Here is a 23343-nt window from a genome sequence, read left to right as displayed (position 1 = left end):
CCTGTAACGAAAGCATGGTACACAATTAACAAATGTTACCATCTTCATGTGGAAATTAAAATGTGTTTCTTTCAATTGTTAACTCATTATTTCTCTTTTGCGTGTCCTTGCTAACGTTTCCATGCGGTTTCATTATCATACGATCATTAGTTTTTCCTGGGGGCCCATCTCAAGTAACTGAAGTTTAATGATAACCATCCTGTATTTGGCAGAGGAGTTGGTTTTATTGGTCTTGCACAGATGCCGGGTGTCGTTTGATGCTTGTGGCACAAATCCAAGTTGGCCAAGTATTCTTCATGGCACGTTTGACTGTTGGTGCAGAATTGATGCTAGAGATCAATACAACTCTTCTCCAACAATCTACATAGTCTCCTGACATATAGGGGTTCACATTCAGGGCTGCTATTTCTTGTGTACTCTGTCCGACATTTCTGACTGCAATAAACTGCTGTATCTTTTCTCCTACTACCCGATGTATGAGAGAGGTAGGGCCGTGGTGGTCTTGCACAACAGGCGTAAGGACCAGATGCAGGAGTCTGTCACAGCTCTTTCATCTGATTCTTTTCTGTTGTATTTCCTCAAAATGCTGTACTTGCTAACTAGTCTGTTGTGACCTCTTTTACCCAAAGAGCTTGGTAAATGTCTTCCATGACTCCTTTAATCAACTGTGATATTTTGTCTATGTCTGTCACAGTTAGATTCACAATGTGGCACAGAGTCAAAACATTCAGTATGCAGGACTGTATTGTTTTCCCACAACATTGGGCTCTGTTCTTCAAGTGTTCTTGCACTAAGAAGAGGACTCCCTGCTGGTTGTCACAAAATATTTTTTCAGTTTCAACATTTTAGCCATTCCATCAGATCCTGAACAGAATCTCCAGAAAATGCTGATGGATGCCTCTTATGCAGCTGACTTAATGCTCTTTTGGAATCCACTGGCCTCCTCAATACATGGACCTAAGGATTCATGTACTGCTTCTATTTCGCTTTCTTTCATTATCTGTGACAGCTTTCATGTTGCCCAATTGGAATCACATTGGTGTAGATTGTTTGAGCTATCCAGTGTCTCCAGCAAATAGTGTCACATCTTAACCACAAGCAAGTCCAAATCCAAAACAGGGTTGTCAATCGGGAACAATGCTTACCTACTGAAAGCACAATTATTATGGGTAACAACATACACACAGAGCAGAACTGCCTCTTCAATGGAGAGTGCTGCTATTTGTACAAAAAGCAAATATTCCAGAATATACAAACATTACAAATTTTGAGAATCTTCTAGAAATTTTGAATACTAAGTAACAAATACTTGCTGGTGACAGAATCTGAACTGGCAACCTGCACTATGCCAGCCAGCAATGCTAACGGCTACTCTTCATTGCATGCAGCATATCTCTTGGCAACATTTCTAAACACTGACAGACACCACTATATATGCTGCCAGCTGAATCCAAAGTTGCCAGATACAGAGAGGTTTATCTAATACAGGGTGTTACAAAAAGGTACGGCCAAACTTTCAGGAAACATTACTCACACACAAATAAAGAAAATATGTTATGTGGAAATGTGTCCGGAAACGCTTAATTTTCATGTTAGAGTTCATTTTAGTTTCTTCCACCTACGCTCAATGGAGCACGTTATCATGATTTCATACGGGATACTCCACCTGTGCTGCTAGAACATGTGCCTTTACAAGTACTACACAACATGTGGTTCATGCACGATGGAGCTCCTGCACATTTCAGTCGAAGTGTTCGTACGCTTCTCATCAACAGATTCGGTGACCGATGGATTGGTAGAGGCGGACCAATTCCATGGCCTCCACGCTCTCCTGACCTCAACCCTCTTGACTTTCATTTATGGGGGCATTTGAAAGCTCTTGTCTACGCAACCCCGGTACCAGATGTAGAGACTCTTTGTGCTCGTATTGTGGACGGCTGTGATACAATATGCCATTCTCCAGGGCTGCATCAGCGCATCAGGGATTCCATGCGACGGAGGGTGGATGCATGTATCCCCACTAACGGAGGACACTTTGAACATTTCCTGTAACAAAGTGTTTGAAGTCACGCTGGTACGTTCTGTTGCTGTGAGTTTCCATTCCATGATTAATGTGATTTGAAGAGAAGTAATAAAATGAGCTCTAACATGGAAAGTAAGCGTTTCCGGACACATGTCAGCATAACATATTTTCTTTCTTTGTGTGTGAGGAATGTTTCCTGAAAGTTTTACAGTACCTTTTTGTAACACCCTGTATATTGCCATTTTTAATATTGGTGGGAATTTTAAATCAAACACTAAACATTTTAATATTAATTTCGTGTATAAGAAGCAACTGAATTTTGGAGGCAATTTTTCAAAGAAAACGGAGCATCTCATAGTCCATAAAATATGGTATACATCATTCACTATCAGCAATGGATTCAGAATATTTAAGCCAGTGGAAGCACCTTCAATATTCATCAACTATTTTAATATTCTCCAAGGAAGCATCTGAGGTCGCCTTCTGTTACTAAATTACGCTGTCTCATAATACAAATTTTGTGTGTGTGTGTGTGTGTGTGTGTGTGTGTGTGTGTGTGTGTGTGTGTAACTTGGGAAACCTTCCATGCATATTAATGACTGATAAATTCATATCATCTCTATAAAACAAAAAATAGTTTAGCTTAAAACCTACGTAGAGAAGTACAGGGAAAGAGAAAATTATGAAATCAGCTGTGTCATTATGAAAGGAACCTTCCCTGTATTCGTGCTGATGTTCTTGTCATGAATGATATGGCAAAGTTGTGATGTTTTGGATGCTTTCTTAAAGGGTGCTCTTGTTCTCTTCCAACTGGTCTGGCAGGATTCAAACAACCAGACAAGAAGTCAGTTCATTTCCTATGCACCTGGTGAACAAAGGAAAGCTTTACATTTATTTTACCTGTTTAGTCTTTTGGTAACGCTGTTCTTCTTCTTCCTTGCGCTGCCTGGCACGCACAACAGCCAGTGCAACATCGGCACAATGCTGACGTCTTCTCTCATGCCATATTTCTTCATCCTCAACTGCTCGAGGTCCTGGTCCTGCAACCTACAATTAAAAATTAGTAACTATCAAATGTTATCTAATAATGAACTGTGCATATTTACCCTCAAGCCACTTACTAAACCAAACACGCCAACCAACATAAATCCTTAGGCATAAATGAGAAAATCTGTTGCTTTTTACCACCCTTACAAGGAAATTAAACACTTCACAACATTGCAGACAAAATTATAAGATAACTGAATTCTTCAACAACAACTAGTGTTTCCTCATCTTGTCTCAGTAACCAACTGAGACTTTAAGAAAAGACATATTTAATAATATTGGTATTCTCTTATTTATTTTAATTAATAAATAAGTGCAAGATGTTAGTGTTGTTGACAAAATATGTTGTTCAAAATGGCTCTGAGCACTATGGGACTCAACATCTTAGGTCATAAGTCCCCTAGAACTTAGAACTACTTAAACCTAACTAACCTAAGGACATCACACACACCCATGCCCGAGGCAGGATTCGAACCTGCGACCGTAGCAGTCCCGTGGTTCCGGACTGCAGCGCCAGAACCGCACGGCCACCACGGCCAGCAAAATATGTTGTTAATGACTTAAATTGACAGGATTTCTACACATAACTGAACAGAAGAAGAAGAAGAAGAAGAAGAAGAAGAAGAAGCTTTAACTCTTTGTGAAGGCTAATATATAATGTGTTTCTGTAACTTTCAGTCTTCTCTCTGCAGACAGCTTCATTTTTTAATATACTACCCTTAGGCCAAAATCTTATTGTGCACTCATCAAATGTTCTCTAAAGCAAACATATATTGAGAAATATATTATCACAATTTAAAAGCAAACTATTATTTTCAAATTTGTAGATTCAGAATGCATTACGACACACACGTAATAAAATAAAGGGAAACGGTACTCCAAAGACAGCACACAATGGGACTTTCGTTCATCCTCTGATCTAAGTATCATTTTAGTGAGGCTACCTTAAACTGATGTACATCACATTCTCTGCAATATGGGATGGCTATCACAGATTTGTGCAAGGAACAACAGTTATTTTGTAAAACCAGATTTAAGTGTTCTGACATTACTCCATCTCAACATGGCATGCAACAAACTAAATCAGTGTAGCATTTCAGGACAAATTTCAATCCTTCCGCTGATTTTTCCTTGATGGGGCTATCTGATCCTATGAACCCTATTGCTATCTCAACAAGATAAGGGATGCCATATACAATCACAGCATCAAACCAACATGCACTATCAACCGGGTCACTGTGGTAGATATGAAACTGCTAGGAATGCTGCAGCCGCCAGTTGTAGCAGTGATATTTTTGTTTCAAATTACAGTGGATCACTTACTAAAGGCAAGGAAATAACCCTAGTGACAAGTTTTATTGAGTGCACTAATTGGCTCTTGCCTAGTATGTAGCTTACAAATGAGAACATTCACATAGAACATTATGAAATTCTTGATGTCCAACTTTCAAATCCTGTGTATCAGCACACATGTATCATAACCATTAATTTTCATCTGCTGGAATGCCATCACTTCTTATTTGCAATTACATATAAAATCAAGTAGATAATGCATATGCCTGAAAGACCACTCAACTGTTTCAGTTGTGCATCTTGTGCCTTGTGTTTTGGCAGTTTTATGTAATTTTTTTCCTGTCTGCAATAGGTAAGCTCAATAAAGATATTTATCACCTTTTTTACATTGTACTGATTTGCGCACACTTATTGATAAAACGCTTTTAAATTCATTTAATGGTTTTGCCTTATGGCCAATGTATTGAGAATCTCTACAGGTGCCTTCTGTTCTTGCTTGTGCTTAAAATTTTACATTTATAGATTTTATTCAGTGCTGTAATCATATTTTATTTCCCTTGATTTGATATGAAATGGAAAACTTCATAACCTTCAGGTTTGTTTTTTGTGATGAATGCTTGCCTTCCCCTTCTTTTTATATTTCTCCCCCTCACAAGAGCAAAGTGAAAAGATGAAACATTTTACTATTGCAACAGCCAAAAAATAAACAAAAATAAAAATCCAATCCCACCCTTTTAATGACCTACTGCTGATGGCATATCTTTCTCTCAGATGACCGAACTGGTCTACATGTCCCATTATAGCTGTGTGCTTCGATATGGATTCAGGGTCGAATATAGTTGAGGTCATACCGTATCTATTTCTTCACACCCTTTTGTGTTGATGATTATGTGCATGTAAATACAATTGAAAACATTTCCAGCAAGGAGCTCAAGATGGCAATGCAGACAATGCACCACATGGAAGCAAGACATAAGGACTAATTTCATATGTAGCTACTGTAAAGTACCACTATGTATTCAGCCATGTTTTGAACAATTTCATACAAATGTTAAGCTGTAAATAAATAAATCTGACATAATAGTGACTCTTAATTCCTTCTTTTTACAGATCTTAACTCCAGTGAAAAAAAATTATTTTAAGTGGGATGTATATGTCCCACTAGATTCAAGGAGGAATAAATTTGGAGGACGATTTACTACACCTAGATTCCAATGGAACATACCTGCCTCACTTACAACTATAAACAACAATTGAAATTCAGAAACACAGCCAGACCCAGTAACCATTCAAAAAGGAAGAAGCCAGTTTTTACAGTGATATGGAAAATTTTAATCAACTCTGTTAAGAAAGCGTCAACTTATGCAACTGACACTTCCAGACACTAATACATCCTATAACACAAACAGCAGGTTACCTAAGCAACTGTAATTGAAAGCTTTACATGCCACAGTTAAGTTTGTTCATCATAATATTAAACATTGCAAAATTACACATGCCCTTCTACCAGAACAGCTATAACAAACATTTTGTGCACTGTTCCTTCCAGCATCTCATCTTACAATACATAAAAAATAAAAATACTACAGCTACAACATTTACTGTTGTTACTTCCACTACCTCAGCATCCAATGAAATTACACCCATAAAAAAGAACCTCAAAATAGGTGATGCAGTGAACTGTGAGTCACCTTCAAAAATCTAGTGCAACATGGTACCTGTACATCAAAACTACTGTAATATATTTTATCATTAAGTTATTTGAATATCATAAATATTTTAAATTTTCTAAAATGTTTGTTATTAAAAAACAGCATACACCGTTTTTAACACTAAACCCCAAGCATAAAAGTCAAAGCCATGCACTTATAATAGAAATTCCCGAATAAAAGGTAATACTACACATTCTCCTTGTCTTGTCTTTACAAGAGTTTTTCCCCAAACAGTCAAATGCAATATAACTTACTTAATCCTTGACTGGAAAAGGTAGGTGTAGGTGTGTGTGTGTGCTGGGGGGCATACATGCAACAGGGGGGGGGGGGGGCATAGCTATTTCCAACACTGACTGGTGTAATGCCAATGTTTTCAATCCCATGCAACATTACAAAAATAATTCACATTCCTCAATTGCATAACTTTTATGCTGAAGAAACTTTCACACTCATTCAGGAACATTTGCTAACCCATTCCCTGCTCATTTCATTAAGCATGAGGGTGGTATTAATTTTAACAGGACAGCTTGTCAGTAGTAATGACATATTTAAGTGTTGTACTGGCATATGAAGTGCTGTCTGCCAACTTATGCAGGTAATGCCAACATCACAGTCCAACTCTTGTGGTGTGCACTCTCTCTCTCTCTCTCTCGCTCTCTCTCTCTCTCTCTCTCTCTCAATTACAGAAATCTTCATTAAAGTCTTTAGCAACTCTCAGATAGAACAGAACACTCAACACCTGAGAAAGCCACATTTCAGGACTGCTATTGTCCACAAACCATTACCTCACAGATGCTGCTTTATGAGAGGGCAGGTTATCAGTCATTGTCTTCGAATTGTTTCTTCACAGTACACAAGCTGTAAAATATGTTCATATCCTTTCGCATTTAGTTTCCTTAAGCGCTATAAGAGGACCACGCCCTCACCATGAAAAGCACCCCCCTACATGTCTGTGCTTCACTGTTGGCACCACACATGACGACAAGTAATGTTTTCCACCGAACCTTTCCATCAGACTGACACATGGCAAACCATGATTCATGACCCGCAAATGACCTATTTCCTGCCATCCACCCTACAGTGGCGTTGCTTAGCACTGACTGCAGAAATTTATGGTTTCTGAGAAGCTGCTCAACCATTGTGGAACTTAAAAGTTATTCCTTCCGCCTATATCCTGTGATTTTTTATGCCCACAAACCTTGACATTCCATGTCTATCAGTACACGAGATCTGCCAGGTCTTGGTCTAGCTGGGTTGTTGCTTCACATTTTCACACCATGAACCCATCATTAACAGCTGAGATGAACAGCTTTAAAAGGGCTGAAATGGCCCCAATAGATTTGTTTTAAGTGGCATCTAATGACTAGTCCCTCTGCAAAGTCACTGAGCTCTCCTGAGTGATCCATTCTACTGTTACTATTTCTCTACTAACAACACAATACTCCCTGCAGCCTTCTGTACTGGTGGGCCCTTCTTTCGTGACATCTAGTGATCAATCCTGCATTACATAGGGTGCAGCATACTTTGGATCAGACAGTTTATGACTTTAGCGACAAACAGCCAGCAAGTATCTATATACCTTCCATGTTCTCTCCACCCTAAATGGTGATTGAGGAATTGCCACTTTATTAAAGAATTAGTCATAGTTTCTCGCAAGATTGGGGCTAATCAGGCCCTGTTGCTCTATTGCACACTTGGTTTGAAACAGAAGGTGAAAATGACTACAGATAAAAAGGTTAGTATAGATTTGTGCAACTGTGAAAAGACCTGTGCATGAACAATACAAATACCACTGTCATACCTTAGCAAAAGATCCGGCGAAGAAACCAAAAAAATCCTGGTACTATGTAAAATCACTAAGTGAGTCTAAGGCTTCCATTCAGTTACTCATTGTGCAGTCTGGTGTGACAGTACAAGATAGCAAAATTATTGGCAAAGTTTTAAATTTTGCGTTTAAGAAATCATTCATTGCAGGGAATCAAACAGACATACTGTCATTTGACCATCACAGAGTTCTGCGCGGACAACACAGTAATAAGCATCCCTGACATAGAGAAACAACTGAAAGAGTTGAAAACAAATAAGTCACCAAGTCCAGATGAAATCCAAATTCTGTTTTACAGAAAGTACTCAACAGCATTGGCCCTTACTTTTCTTGCATTTATTGCAGATCTCTCACCCATCACAATGTCCCATGTGACTCCTGTATATAAGAAGGATGGAAGAATGGACCCACAAAATTCCACACCAATATCCTTAACATCTGTTGGTAGGAATAGGTTGCAGAATTAAGAAATAATTAACTTCTCATGTCCACAAGATATTAAAATTACTTGGGACTTTTTTGTATTTATTTTGAGTCCCATGTTTTGCAAACCTCTGAACACTTAAGACAGTGGTCATCCATCTCGATGACGACAATATTGATATTTTTGGGTCTGGCATTTAAATCTGGAGTTTGTCTGTATAGAAATGATATTCACACAACACAATTTACAAGATTTATTTCATTGGCATACAAGAAGAAAAACAGTGGACCCAGGACTGAGGTCTGTGGACACCCTTGACAAAACATGCTTTCGGAATTACTTTTCATTCCCGCAGACATCTCCCTGCTCCACGTTTCATGTTCCTCAAGTAGCTTTCAAACCAATTTTGCAATAGTTTCTGAAAATTCTAGCAGTTACATTTTTCTGACCACTATATCAAAGCTGAGAGAATCAAATACTTTGCAGAATGGAGTAGTAGTGTCAATATTGTGGCTCTGTAATTGCCTACGACATATGTCAAGTCATCTGTTTCCTTAATTAGTGCAGTGTTTGTGCTACAATGTTCACAAAAACTGGACTGATGTTTGTCATCTCGAGGCAGGAAAAATCCCTGACCCCACTGGGAATCGAACCCGGAACCCCGTGTGCAGGAAGCGAGAACACTACCGCAAGACCACGAGCTGCGGACCATCCTCTCTAAGCAGTCTGAACATGGAGGTACAAGCCTTTTTTCCAACTGTCAAAATTATGTTGCCTAAAAGTAAAAATGACAACATAATGTCTGTAATTAAATATATGTTTGGAGACAAGAAGAGGTATTTTAGCAATCCGTAGGAGGTTCAGGAGCGAAACTAAGTGGGTGGTGCCTCAGGACTCTCATCGACATTGAGAGCCTGCCTCTCCGCCTCCCCGATCTCCACCCCCTAAATAGCCATAAGAGTGGACAGTGTTGTCTTTAAATCTTTGCGTAAAATCCACTCCTTTGTAGAAAGTGTAGCACATGTGGCTTATAGTTTTCTAATCAAATACTAGGATCACTGACAAGTGATGTCCTAGGTCCATTTGATGTCACAGATGTGTTGAAAAATCTTCAAGAATGTGGTAAATCATTAATGTTCCTCCACAGATGTTGTACACTGGTGGTTCTTGTCATAGTAGGAAGTCATTAGTTATTTTTGTAAGCCCAGTTCGGAGATGAAATAAGGCAATACTGTCCCTCCTTGAGCTTCGCAGTGAAGTCTGCCAGACCCTAGTGATGTGTCTGATAGTCCATAGTTTATTGGATTGTGTATTATCTTGTCATTTGTTTTCTCATTACTTCAGAATGCAACATCACGTGTGTACGTAAGTCAGCACTTTAAATATCTAGTTTGAGTGTTTCAACCCCCCTGCTTCTTCGGCTAGTTTTTCAACCAGCTCATTACCTGGCACACCAATGTGACTATGTCCACAGAAAAATGGTAGATATCCCGAATTGTTGAGGGCATACAGTTTGTCACGGATGACAGAGACCATTGGATGTTTTGGATAGCACTTTTCTATTGTTTGTGAAACACATGGAGTCGCTGCATATGATGAAAATCTGTCGAGGTAAAGTCATTATATTTTGTAGTGTTCAGTGCATGTCTATCAACTCTGCAGTACAGATAATGCATTCTTTCATTACAGAAAGTTGTACTCTATTCCAATTGTGTATGTATGCAAAGCCAACTTGCTCATTGTCTTCAGGGCTGTCTGTGTACAGGAGATTGAATGAGGATACTCTTTGATGAATGAATAAAATGCACAGTGAACAAAATTGAGAATTGTGTTATCTTTGGTGCTGCACCTTCAGCCCAACGTTGCTGATCATCCTGCACTAAGCCAGTTCATGAGTAACCAGGTCTTTGAATCGTGAAATAAAATTGGATGACAGGGGTGGTTTGGCATTTGATTAATCACAATTTTGTGGTTAAATAAATTTTGTGTTGTCATATTTTCAGTGGTGGCACTCCCAACTGAGCTCGTTAGGAAAGCTCCAGTTACCAAATGGTCCCCATTGTCGTGGGCAGTGTCTAATATTTCTAGGACTGACAATGCTGCTGACCCACAAACAATGTACTCATAATCCAAATGGGATAAAACGAAAATTTTATAATGTTAATGAAAGTGTTTGATTTGCACCCCAGAGTTGTTAGCAAGGAAATGGGGAGTATAGAGTTTCTTTATGTATGACATCTTGAGTTGGACATATAGTACCAGTTAAGTTTATTATCAAAAAGAAGTCCTAGAATACGGTGCTAGTCCACTATTTAAAGTAACTGACTTTCAAGGTATAGTTCTGGACAAGGATGGGCAGACCGTATTCTATGCAACTGCGTGACTCATGACTTAGTTAGTGAGAAATGGTATCCACGGTCCTGCACCAGTCTTTGTGTCTTCCATCAATATGGGTGTCTTCTATGTAGCTACGTATCTGGCATTCAATTTGCCGTACAATTTGCCAAAGTATTCAGTCAACTGATCATGAACAATATATTCCACAGCTTTTGATACAGCTGGCACAATGCCAATTGGCTGGTAATCAGAAGTTCACTGGGCATCTTCTTTCTTAATAATAGGTCCAATTATGCTGCTTTTCCACTGAGTAGGAATCATCCCACTCATGAATAAATAAATAAATACATACATCTGTTCATACTGATACTAAGCTATCTGCAACATTCTTCATCACTGTAATGTTGATACAATAGTTCTGTACCACTTCAGTAGAGATTCCCATTATAGTCTTCTTGTTGTGTTTACTGTAACATCTTTTAGATGGAAGATGTCAGGGTTAGATATGTAGACTGGGGCATCTTGTAGGTGACAGTTCTTTGATGCTTGGGGGCTGAGTGACAAGTTTATTCAGTTAGTCAGCTGAGATGTTACACAGCCTCTGGTTTTGCCTGTCCTACAACCAAACAACAGGCTATCATGTCAGAATTTTTGATGAATTCGGATATCTGGGCAATTTTTAGACAGATCTTTCACCTACTGAAGTCACTGAGCATACACCGTCCTAAAGTTTCAGCATTTAGTACAACTCTTAGAAAGATGGCATGGAGAAAATAGCGTGTAAATCAGCCTGTTCACAGAAATTCTAACAACACATATCTCTGCAACTGAATAAGCCTGTCCAGTCTAGAAAAGATGTGCCCATGCGGAAAAAGTAGACGCAATCCTCAATTAAACATGTTACGTACTTGTTTAGATGAAGGATAAAATTTTGGCCACGCTGTACAAAGTACAACGTACTGCAGCCTCAACAATGTAATGAGCAGATCATGAATGATATGAGAAATTTAAAGAGATTTTTGATATAATTCAACATGTCATGTCTAAAATCAAAAATGACTCTTGTGCTTAGCTTAGCACAGAACCTCAAAGCTCAGACTTACTTTAAGAAGATGCGCCAACTGGCATCGAAAATCTGACTACAATCAAGTCTAGTGCCAATGAAGACACATCTAACAAGATTGAGATGGAAGGATCAGGATGATATCCTCTGTGAATGTGATCAGGTACAAGACATGAAAGGTATTTTGGAATGCTCTGCTTCTCCTTTCCAGTGTACTCTCAAAGATCTATGGGAAGCAAATGCGTGTGTTACTGTTCTAGCTCAGTATTGGGTCCAAAAACTATAAGAAACGTAATTTCCAGATATGGAAAAGAAACAAGGGAAGCAAAGAGAGTACACCATCGGGAACTTCACAATCAACTGGAAATGTCACATGGAGAGAATAGAACATTTGAAGTGGACAAGGAATAGAAAATGAGTGTCCAAGACAATAAACGTAACATGTGCATCATGGACAAGGATGGCAAAATATTCCAGCACTAGAGCCAATTTCTGTAAAGATGGAAAGCTCATTTTAACTAACTCCTTAATACTGAATTCCCTTACTTACCAATCTTAGAAGGCATGCCATTTAATGGAAAAATTACATCCATAATTTCTGCACAAGTTATTAGTGCAGAAAACAGCACGGGTTAGTTGTCTGGTCTATGTGAAATACCATAACATTTTTGAGGTCTAAAAGTCTTCATAATGAAGTGAAATTCTGGCAATCTACTGGGTAGATGCATAAGTTCTTCAAGTTTTTCTATAAGTTTAATAAACACAACAGATACACATAACAGAGAAATGTCTTCAACAATATATTTACAACTGTTTACCACACTGGGATAACATTTCGATTCTGTGACTTTAGAAATCACGTTTTGAGGCGAAGAGCTGAACAAATGAAAATCTGAGGCCTCAAGATAATGTGAATAACGTGGCTGTGGAATGACTTCCCAAACCAACCCCTGTATAGCATTTTTTGTCAGTCTAGCAGAATGCGCACAAGCATTATCTTGGAGTAGCACCCCTTCACGCAGTCTTCCTGGTCATCATGTTTAGATTGCATCTGCAAGATGTCTCAGTTGTTGACAACAAATGTCAGCAGTTATGGTTACACCTCAGAGAAGCAATTCATAGCACATCACATTGTCACTGTTCCACCATATGCATGACATCATCTTTCCTGGATGCACACAGGTCTTTGTATAGGGAGTTGCTGCTCTGTTTGGGCTCATCCATTTCTTTCTTTGTTTATGTTAGCACAAAGACATCATTTATTGTCACAACTTAACTTCCCAATTGCATGCAAATCTCGCACAATGGTGGAATGATCACAGTTCATTGTGGGTTAATGTGTTTTAGATGGCCTTCATTAAACTTTGAAGGTCTTCCTGACATGGAGTCACTAATGTCAAAACAATCTTCCTTAAAATGAGAAAACCATTTTCTTGTTATGCTCTGTCCTATGGCATTACCCCATACATGACACAAATGTTTTTGGCTGCCTCCATTAATGTCAAACCTCTACTGAACTCAAACAGTAGAATATGTCAGAAGTGTTCCAACTTCTTCACTTGGCACTCCATTTTCTAGCATCCACAGCTCTACTCACTATACCCAAACAACAAAATGATAATATTAAACTGAAATAGTGACAGTGAACTACAAATAAAAAATGACAATCGATAAATAAACCTATAGCAGCCAGACAAAAACACTACCATTTTATGCACCAACTGAATGGAAGCCCTGCGATGGATGAACCTGGCTATGATGCAACTACAGTGCCTGGCTGGAGTGAACTAACAAGATTTCAATAAAGCTGAGAATAAGAACCATATGATTAGGACAATGAAATAAAAGGAAATAGAGAATAGAGAAAAAAAGAATACCACAAAAAGTCGTAGTAGTAGTAGTAGTAGTAGTAGTAGTAGTAGTAGTTTGGAGCACAAGGCAAAATTTCCCTTGCAAAAGCAACAGCAGCCTCAGCATAGAGGGCAGGAATAGATTCTCACCGTATGGACCTAGGGGGCATGAAATGGCATTGCCACAGTGGTGTGATGGGTATGAGTAACGTAGATGTGGGGCAGTAGAGGTAGTCAGTACCTGAACAAGAGAACAGGAAATACGTTTGCTTTTATTCTCATTGACTCTGTCTATGAACACTACCCTGGTGATATACATTCTACCTTTAACTTCACTCCAAAAACCACATTTTCAGACTTCCCAGCAATGTACGGGAAGGTAGGTAAGACTGGATTAAACCCTTTATGCAGTAAGCCTGGGCATTTATCAATGAAGTGCACTAAAACAGGAAACTGTATTGTGACTGGGTACTTCCTCAAGATGCACCAATACAGTAAAGGATTTACAATTGTCATACACAATTGCAAAGTCTGGTTGACAGTAACTATGACAAAAATACATATACGAAGCTGAAAGGTAACTGGAATGTTCCTTTTTATTTTCACATAAAAACAGAGCTGCAGTGTGCTCACTGCTTAAACAGAAATATGAAACATATAACCTTATACAATGGGATATCATTTCTCACCAATAATGAGCAATTTTCTTTTACAGCAGAGGTGTTGTTTACTTCATATGAGCTCAAGACCTTTACGCACATGTATTTCATTTATGTTAATTTGAAACAACCACATTCCTTCTTGGTCATCTACATATTTCAAACAAGAATAGTTATTACTAACAATAAATATGGTATGGAAAGTTATGGCAGAATGTAAATAACAGGAGCAGAGGCAACTACTCAGCAAATAGGATAAGTGTCAAATCATTCACAGGCACATCAACAAGCTGGAAAACTGCACTACCTTTCAGATGAGAGCTAGAGTACACCCCCGCCCCCACCCACACAGACACCTGCACTGCTATATTGTGCCAACTGAATACACAATCATCTGACACAATGTACTAAGTTTCCAGTCTTGTTTCTGTGCCTGTCAGTTTCTGAACTTTGCTCCTACATTAATTATATTACTGACAATTAGGTATATGAAGGTTCCAGGCATACAACACACGATTAGAGGTCAATAAATTCCCACATCATTAGGAACTAAATGTTCCATGTTCGAGGTCATGCCTCATAAACTACACTGAAGAACATTATACAGTTTTGTAATTGTTCTCAACTTTTGTCTTCTTCCTCTGTTCATTTGTGCTGGTGGTGGTGGTAGCAACAGCAGCAACAGAGGCCATAAAAGTCTATACGAGCTTTACTGTTTATGTGCTCCCACTTTCCAACCCTTGCTTTCACAAATTTTCACTACACCTGAATCAGAATACTAAATACTGACGTCAAGGTACCGCTGCAACAACCAATCACAAAATGTGGTTGTTTGCACCCTCAGTCCCTCACTCCGATAAGCCAGGTAGCTGTTACTAACCAGTTGTGGTCAGTAACCTAACAGTTGTTTTTGCTGTGTGCTTTGCTTTTCTGCGCAGCAAGTTTATTGCACTACAGAATGTCTGAAGCTTGTAGCTGAAGTGTGCCAGAAAGTATGGTTGCTAAATGGGAAGTTCAGCAATATGCTCATGTGTGTGGTCAGACGTATGAGTTTGTGTGCTCAGTGCGTGAATATTTCGAAAAGTAAGACATGGTGCAACTTTACTGATTAAAAGGTAGATTAAAGAACTGCAAACGTTTTGAAGATTCTTAAAGGTGTCACAGCAAATCTTCTCCCAGTTTACATTTTGAGGAAAACAAGTGACTACCATGAAGAGGATTGATCATGACAGTCTTCTGAAGTGGTTCAAGGCACAACTACGGAAAACAAATTGGTGGTCTGTCCTTGTAATGGACATTACCCCATACCATTCAGTTATTAAAGATACAACTCTTTTGACAATGGCAACTGAAAAAATTGATAGTGCTAAATGATTTAAAATAAGGCAAAGTTTATGGAACTTGCAAAACAAAATAAGCTAGAATTTCAACAGCATGTTATTGACAAGGTTGCTAAAAAAACTGTGTCAAAGGATTGTTAAGGCATGCATCATATCACCGTCACTTTGATTCCATCAAAATGATTTGGACACAGATCAAATGTTACATAAGTACAAATAATAAAAGCTTCACTAGCAGAACTTCATAAACTGTTAGAGAAATCAATGGCACTAATAATAGCAGATAATTGGAGTAATGTTGTATGCCACACAAAACACTTTTTGATATCTGAAAAATTGAGCATTTATAGAAAGTACTGAAGATATTATTACACCCTTGAAAAATTCCAATAGCACATAATGATAGTGCTGAGGAAGGAACTAACAGGGGATACTGAATGTATACAGAGAAGGACAACACGAATGGTCACAAGTTCGTTTGGTATTGGGGAGTGAGTCACCGAGCTACTGAAGAAATTATCCCAAGAAAGTCTACTAAAAAAGTTTCAAGAATCAGCTTTAAATGATGACACTATGAAATACTACAACCCCCTACATATCACTGACACAGAAATCATGAGGATAAGATTAGAATAATTACAGCACGCACAGAGGCATTCACACAATCAGTCTTCCCATGCTCCCTATGTGAATGGAAAGGGAAGAAACCCTAATGACCAGTACAATGTTATGTACCCTCAGCCACACATTTCACAGTGGTTTGTGGAGTATAGATGTAGATGTACAAGTGGCTCTAGATTATGTGGCTATACCGTTTGCCATAATTAGTCTGTTTTCAATGTTTGTACATAAGGTTTTTGCATGGTTTTCATATAGTTTGATTACAAATATTGTTTCAATACTAAGGAATATCCCTCTGCACAAGTATGATCTTCAGCCGTTCTTATTATTTTAATGTTAATTAATTATTATATTTAGATGAAAGATTCAGATCGATTTGAGCACTGTCTTTCATACTGAATACATCAAATAAACTTTAACTGTACTGATTATTGTGAAAGACACTCCATGTTGTGCTGCTTTGTTGGGATACACAAATAATGGGATAACAGTATCTTTTTATCCACGAGGGTGGATTAATTAATCAATACAATGTCATAATCCTGTGAGGTGAACTCCATATTTTAAGATTAAGAATCAAGAGAAGGTTTATCAGTTAGGGCTAAACATGCTACAAAGTAATGGCAAATCAATAATAGAGAACTGACAAGAATCACAAGAGTATTTAAACACACTTTTAGTTTTAGAATCATCCTGGCACTAACTGGCCATTTAATGGAAACCACAGAAAATCTAAATATCGGACACAATTGCATAGTTACAATCACAGACATCCTGAAAAGGCTTTGTTATTTTATCGTTTCTATCACTGGACACGTTGGTAACAACAGAGGATTGCAGTAATCAACGAGCAAAAGTACAACGTTTACTAATTCAGATACAGGGAACCAATGGAAAAATGCTCCTATTGGAGTAAAATAAATGTTACTATGTTCAGTTTTTATTTAAAAGACTGGCCAAAAAGTGGGGTACCAGCTGCATCATTCTACCTTTCTCAGCATCTTCATAAATTTTCAAAGAAGTTTTGGCATGCAAACATTTTTTATTCATATGCAATTCACCTCTTAACTCTAACAAGCTCCTCTAACCAACTTCACTCACTAGACCAATGCTGTAAGTTCCTAATATACATCCACTCCTAGTTGCCCTTTCTAAATCCCTTATTCAGCCCAGCTCACTCTCATTATCTGTTTGTGTCTCTCTATCACTGTCTCTTGTGTCACACCCACTGTCGTCTTCATTCTGTTCTACTACTATCATTGTCACTGTCTCCCTCTTGCTCTCTTTTACACCTAGTCTCTCATTCCTTCCTTCCTACTGCTGCCATCTCTTCTCACTGTCACTATCTCTCCCCCTTCCTTGTTGTCATTCCCATTCACACTGTCTCACATTATCAATGGTTTTCACCCACTTCCACTTTCTCTTTATTCCACCTCCTCCACCCCAGCATTGTCTCCTTTACTGTTTTCCATTTCCACTATCCATTACTTTTCTGTCTTTTTGCCACTGCCACTGTCTTCTTCTCTCTCAGCATTAAAAAGTGTGAATATATTCGCATGCCAAAATTTTTTAAAGGTGCTGACAAAGGCAGAATGAGGCAGCTGGTACCCCACTTCTCAGTCAGAGTCTTTTAAATAAACAGGAACATACTCACATTTTTTGTGCTCTGATAGGAGCATTTTTCTGCTGGCTCCCTTCTTTTCCTGCTGCAGCGTGGCATATATTTCACATGAAAAGAGATATATTGGTTAGTAAAATTTAGATAGTTTAATTATGCGAAACTGAAATAATGCAAAACTAATTTTACACCTCAGAGCGGATTTTACATGCAAAAACTTTTTCATGTGCGTCAGTACTACAACAAGAGGATCTCAGATAAGAGAAACACTTAACAACATACTTCTCCATGCAATTTCACTTTACAAACTACATTTTCACCTCATGCTGTATTTTATATGGGTATTATACGTGTACAAGTAGGGTAACTTTGAACCTCTGCATCAGGGAAACACATAAAGATATGACGAAAAATTTCAAGGTTGTCTGAGATTGGGATCTTAAGAATACATTATAAACATTACAGCCAGTTGCTGTGCATAGCAGTCTTGACAGTCCTTAGATGGATTTTGGTCTACTGGTAATGGTGAAAATATAGTAAAGAAACATTATTGTGAGGCTTTCTGAGGAATAAAACCATGAACTAATGGTGTCTCGCTCAGTCCCATAAAGCATACAATAATCCACATCAAATGCAAAAAGAAGCAACCAATTTGCTGCATTTGCTGAAGCAATAGGAAGTGATTAATATTCATAATTTGACCCTGTACTGCAAAACAGTGACACAAAGATGCTCATACTGTTGGGTATACAAATAGCATGCATACCAATAATCTGTAATGGTGAGCAAAATGGTTAACAGGCCATCAATGGTGATCTCAAAAACATTAACTATCTGCCAGCAGATGGATCAGTGGATATACTGAGATAATACCAGATACACTTTTGGAACACAAATTAAACATAATTCAATTTACAAGAGCAATACAGTACATAAAAAGCCATTTGAGAATGAAAAATTATATACTTAAGATATCACTGCAAATGTACTACAGGATTTCCTTTAATAAACCTTCAATGATCTTTTCTCTAGGCGAGATAAATTTACGCAAGTATTAAGGAAATGACTTCAACCAATTAATCGGAATATAAATAGTAATGTAGTTTCTAAATAAAAATATAAGTTTTAGATATCCATCACCTATAAAGCTTAAAGGAGATGATATAAGAATTTCAGTCAGTTAATGTTTACACCATGTTGAAAGCTGAAAGAAAGGGAAAAGCTCTAGGCTGCCTCCTATCAGGTAGCCTGCCTATTACAGACTGCAGACCTTTTTTTTTTTTGTGCCACACGTAACTGAACCTGATGGCTCAGTTACAAAGATACTATTGTGCCTTCTCTTCAAGAGTGCACCAAGAATAGAGCACGCAAAGGCAGCAACAAATTGAACAATTTTTGCATTAAAAAGGCAGAGAGAATTAATGACAATAAAGATTCATACTAATTATTAAAAATAAACCCAATAAAAAGTCAAAACAGAACATAAAAACAAAGGAACAGTTACGGTTCTTCATAACATCAATAGGAAACCATAATTAGGATAATCCAGCAATATAAATGTTGTTTTGTTTGGGTTGCACGTCACTGTAATGGAAAAATCAGTCCTAGATTCCACAAAATGAAGAAAATATATGAACATTCCAACAGTCACCTCCAGTAATCTAGAAACATCCTGAGAACTTGACAAAGAACAGTGCTTTGATTTATTCTTTTCCTGTATTTCTGTGCTGTATTAAATGCATAACTATTTATGAAAAGTTAAGTTACCATAAACAAACCTATTCATCAGCTTTTCATGGGAAGATCCAAGCATCAAAAGAATAATGCCCCTACCCATTTAGAACTACTGAATTTCAGGAGTTCCGTCTTATGCAAGACACTGTTCTTAAGTTTTATTTTCACTCACAAGTGTTTCAGCACTTTCTGTGCTATCTTCAGTGGGTTCCTTTATTTTCTTTCTGCAAAATTGTTTTTACATGTTAACCTCTAAGGAAACATTTGGTACAAAATATTTACTTTTGCACTTTGCTGAATTTTATATATACATACACAAAAAACGACTGAAGACAGCACGAAAAGTGCTGAAACATGTCTACAAACTGGTGCCTTGCACAAGATTGAATTCCTCTCCAATTTTGCTAGCAAGTATGAAAATAAGAAGAACTGGAACATTCACAAGGTGATTATAACTAATAAAATTTGATTTATGTCCATTACCAGATTACCCTAAAAACTATAATCTGAAAAATTCCAATTATATGAAAACCCATTGCACCACAATGACTGCTTTTCAGGGTATCATTTATTTCATTAGAAACTCGACAAACCTAAAAAAGGAGTTGCTACTTTAGAATGAAATTTGTTATCAGTGTGACTTTCAACAGCAAGTTATCTATACATAAACATATTCAGAAAACTAGAACATGAATAAATGTTACCACAGAAAGATATATACTATCACATTTATTTCCTATCCTTATATAAAAAAACTGCATTAAGGTATATGGAATTTTAGTTTTATTTACAAGAAATACAGAGCTACCACAAGAAGAAATGCATGTCAAATACGTCATTATCCATTCCACATGCAACTATGAAGAACAAGTAAAGCAAATCAAACAACAACAAAATGCAGCTATCTAATGTAACCATGTGCATTTCTTAAATTTAGCAATCTTCTTTCATTTTAATTTTTACCGGATTGTTTTTATCCAAAGGCAGTTCTAAAGCTTATCTAAGAAACATGCACCCAAAATGAATTACAGAAAGTAAGGCCTAAATGAGTGCACATATGCAGTAGTAAATATTGCCCTGAAACCATTTAGCTGCACTACAAAGGCAATGTGTGAAGTATATAGTTAAACTACAGGGAAACTACCACTTCAACAAATTTTTAATATCCTCTCTCTGTCTGCCTCTCTCTCTTCCTATTTTTCTCACTTTTTCCAAGCAAGTGTTACTTACTGGATGAGGACCTGTTCGCATCACTGAGATATGGAAGCTGCCAATTGTAGAACCTGAACCTGACACTGAAGATCCAGAATGGGTTCTGTACTCTACTGGCACAGCATGAGTTTGATGCCATGGCCTCTGCTCTAGAGGTCCTCTATCCAGACGCTTTTCTTTGTCATCCTATGAATGACATACCAAATATTTTTCTAGAAGCCACAACACATTAACATGCTATATGTACGGCTAAAGCCAAAAGTAAAATTTTTGTCCATTACTTTTCAATTTGATTTCTATTTGTTACCAGCTAGTCTGATGTGTGTTAGTCACATATTTCAGAAAATGGCAAATGAAAGTTTGCCTGTGTGTAAAAATTCTGATTACTGTCTAGATAATTCAGCTTACACATATATTCAACATAGCAAATTTTGTTTTCAGTTAGCCATGCACCTTTCTCTACTGATTAAATTAACAATTATTAGGCACTTCAGCAGTAAACCTTTGAACTGATACCACATCAGTGATAAACAATTAGAACAGTACTTATTGCACAATGGTAGTAGAACTGTGTTGATAAATATGAGAGTTTTAATTTATTATCATATATCAGGAACCAGTAACAATTCTAAACAGTTCTATCAATTTTATTCATTATTTCTCATGACAGTAACATAGCTAAACACAATGCAATAACATGTGGATGCTGAGCAAATAACGTCAAGGAGGGAAAAAGTGAATATCAAACAAGACTTGCTATGCATCACATGGCTACAGTCTCCACAATAATATTAATAGGAGAGACAGGGAAATGGCCACAGGAAGAAGTAACAAGTATGAAAACCAAAACAAAAGAAAAACTAAAATAAGAAGAGAATAAAAATATGTCAAACAAGATTAGCAGAACACTAAAAAATGGTAGCATACAGAAGGTGAAGATAAACACGGTAAAGGGGAGAAAATACCAATTGAATGTCAGGGAAGGAGAGTTAAGGAGGAGTACGGAAGGATGGTGAGGTGTGAGGTGAGGTTGGGAAGGTGGATTGGTGAGGGACAGGATATGGTGAGGAGAAGACTGTCTGCAGGGAATATTTAGTTTTTGAGAGAATACGTACACAGCTACCAGTCGTACACAACTGTGATTGTTCAACACATACTGGACCAGAGTGAAGATAGAAAATGTAAATGTCAAAACAATAAATGTTCGACTGGCGGCTTGCTTTGCACAGGTTACAAAGTTTGAGAGGCAAAATGTACACCAAAGTGGCATTTCAAACAAGGAATGGAGCAGTGAACTAAACAAATCAAACTTTCACATGAATATGAATGCCATAAACAATACTGCTTTTGTAATTCCATAGTTTGTGTACATATTTCAGGAGGACAGTATCTCAGACTACAAATGGGGCTTTCATCAGGCCTGCAATTCAAATTGGATGCATTTTGGAGTCGATTTATAATAAATTTCATGTGACAGTACTGGTTCTCCACTTTACTTTACAACTTAAATCTCCAGAAATTTAAGACAGAAGGAAGGTGATACAGAAGTGATTGACACAACTGTCACCATGGCCCTTGTTTGGAAGCATGTCCTATGATAAATATAGAAACATACGTAGGTGAGTATCAATCGAAACGGCGTAAATTCTGCACAAGTGTAAAGTGATCAGAAGGAAATGATCAGTAACTTCGGCAAATTATCAGCACCTCTGGTACCTCAAAGCTTCATATTATCACTCAAGAACCATACAATTATCCTCATAATTCACAAGCCTCAAAATGGACAAATGAACTAGCTACAGAGTTTCTTTAGCTGCTGTGACTACTTTGTCCTACAGTTAACTTTATAATCTCACAATTGTGTGTGAATACTGATTTTACTTACATGCAAAATTCAAATTTGTGCGCGCACACCCACACACACGCACGCACACAAAATAGTAATACCTGAAGCACCTTATTTGATATACATATTTTCCTGACACAGTCTGTACTTTAAAAAACAAAAACAACGGTGTTTTTTAAGCAAAGTTTTAATTCCTAAATATTTTGGAACAGGTTCTGAGACTATTCGAAACTTAAAAACACATACCAAATTTGTCACTACTTCAAACTAATCAAGACAGGCCAGACGACACACCTAATACTGCCTTGCTGCCTTATTGTGTCGAGCTAAGTTAATTTTTTTTTTAAATGTGTCACATTGGAAGTGCTAGGTCAAAGAAATTCCATACATAGTGTGTTACTAACAAGTATGATTGTACTACCTGGCTGGTCCTCCAACTTGTCCCCCACTAATGAGCCACTGTAACCGGATTTGTGTAGATTGTCATTTAAAATACTCTGCAGTTGGTAGCCTTGAACAATTGTAATTAACTCAAAACACCCAGGTACTTATGACCTCACTGCACGCTCCCTAACTTACCTGCAGATACCAGTAACATTTCCTTCATGACCAATTTAATTTTTAAAGCCAGTCATTCACTAAAATATACATTACACGAGAGTGGCATCTTGGTAATGTACTTACGCAATCATTTCGTTAGTATCCATGCTTGTAAAATTCTGCAAAACATATAAAAATC

At 37.6% G+C, this 23343-nt stretch overlaps 1 protein-coding gene across 1 annotated transcript in view; it reads right to left on the bottom strand.

Annotated features, from left to right (window-relative positions):
- LOC126184982 (protein PRRC2C-like) overlaps positions 1-23343 on the bottom strand; it is a 237944-nt gene that overhangs the window by 129650 nt on the left and 84951 nt on the right. The window contains exons 11-12 of the mRNA XM_049927684.1: positions 20777-20944; positions 2924-3070 (exon numbers count right to left, since the gene is read on the bottom strand). Of these exons, the coding sequence (XP_049783641.1) occupies positions 2924-3070; positions 20777-20944 (315 nt within the window). The remainder of the gene's footprint in view (positions 1-2923; positions 3071-20776; positions 20945-23343) is intronic.

The sequence above is a fragment of the Schistocerca cancellata genome, chromosome 4, assembly GCF_023864275.1.
Source record: "Schistocerca cancellata isolate TAMUIC-IGC-003103 chromosome 4, iqSchCanc2.1, whole genome shotgun sequence".
In the NCBI taxonomy this organism is placed as follows: Eukaryota; Metazoa; Arthropoda; class Insecta; order Orthoptera; family Acrididae; genus Schistocerca; species Schistocerca cancellata.
Note: the sequence above shows the minus strand (reverse complement) of the source record. Positions and strands in the feature narration are given on the sequence as shown.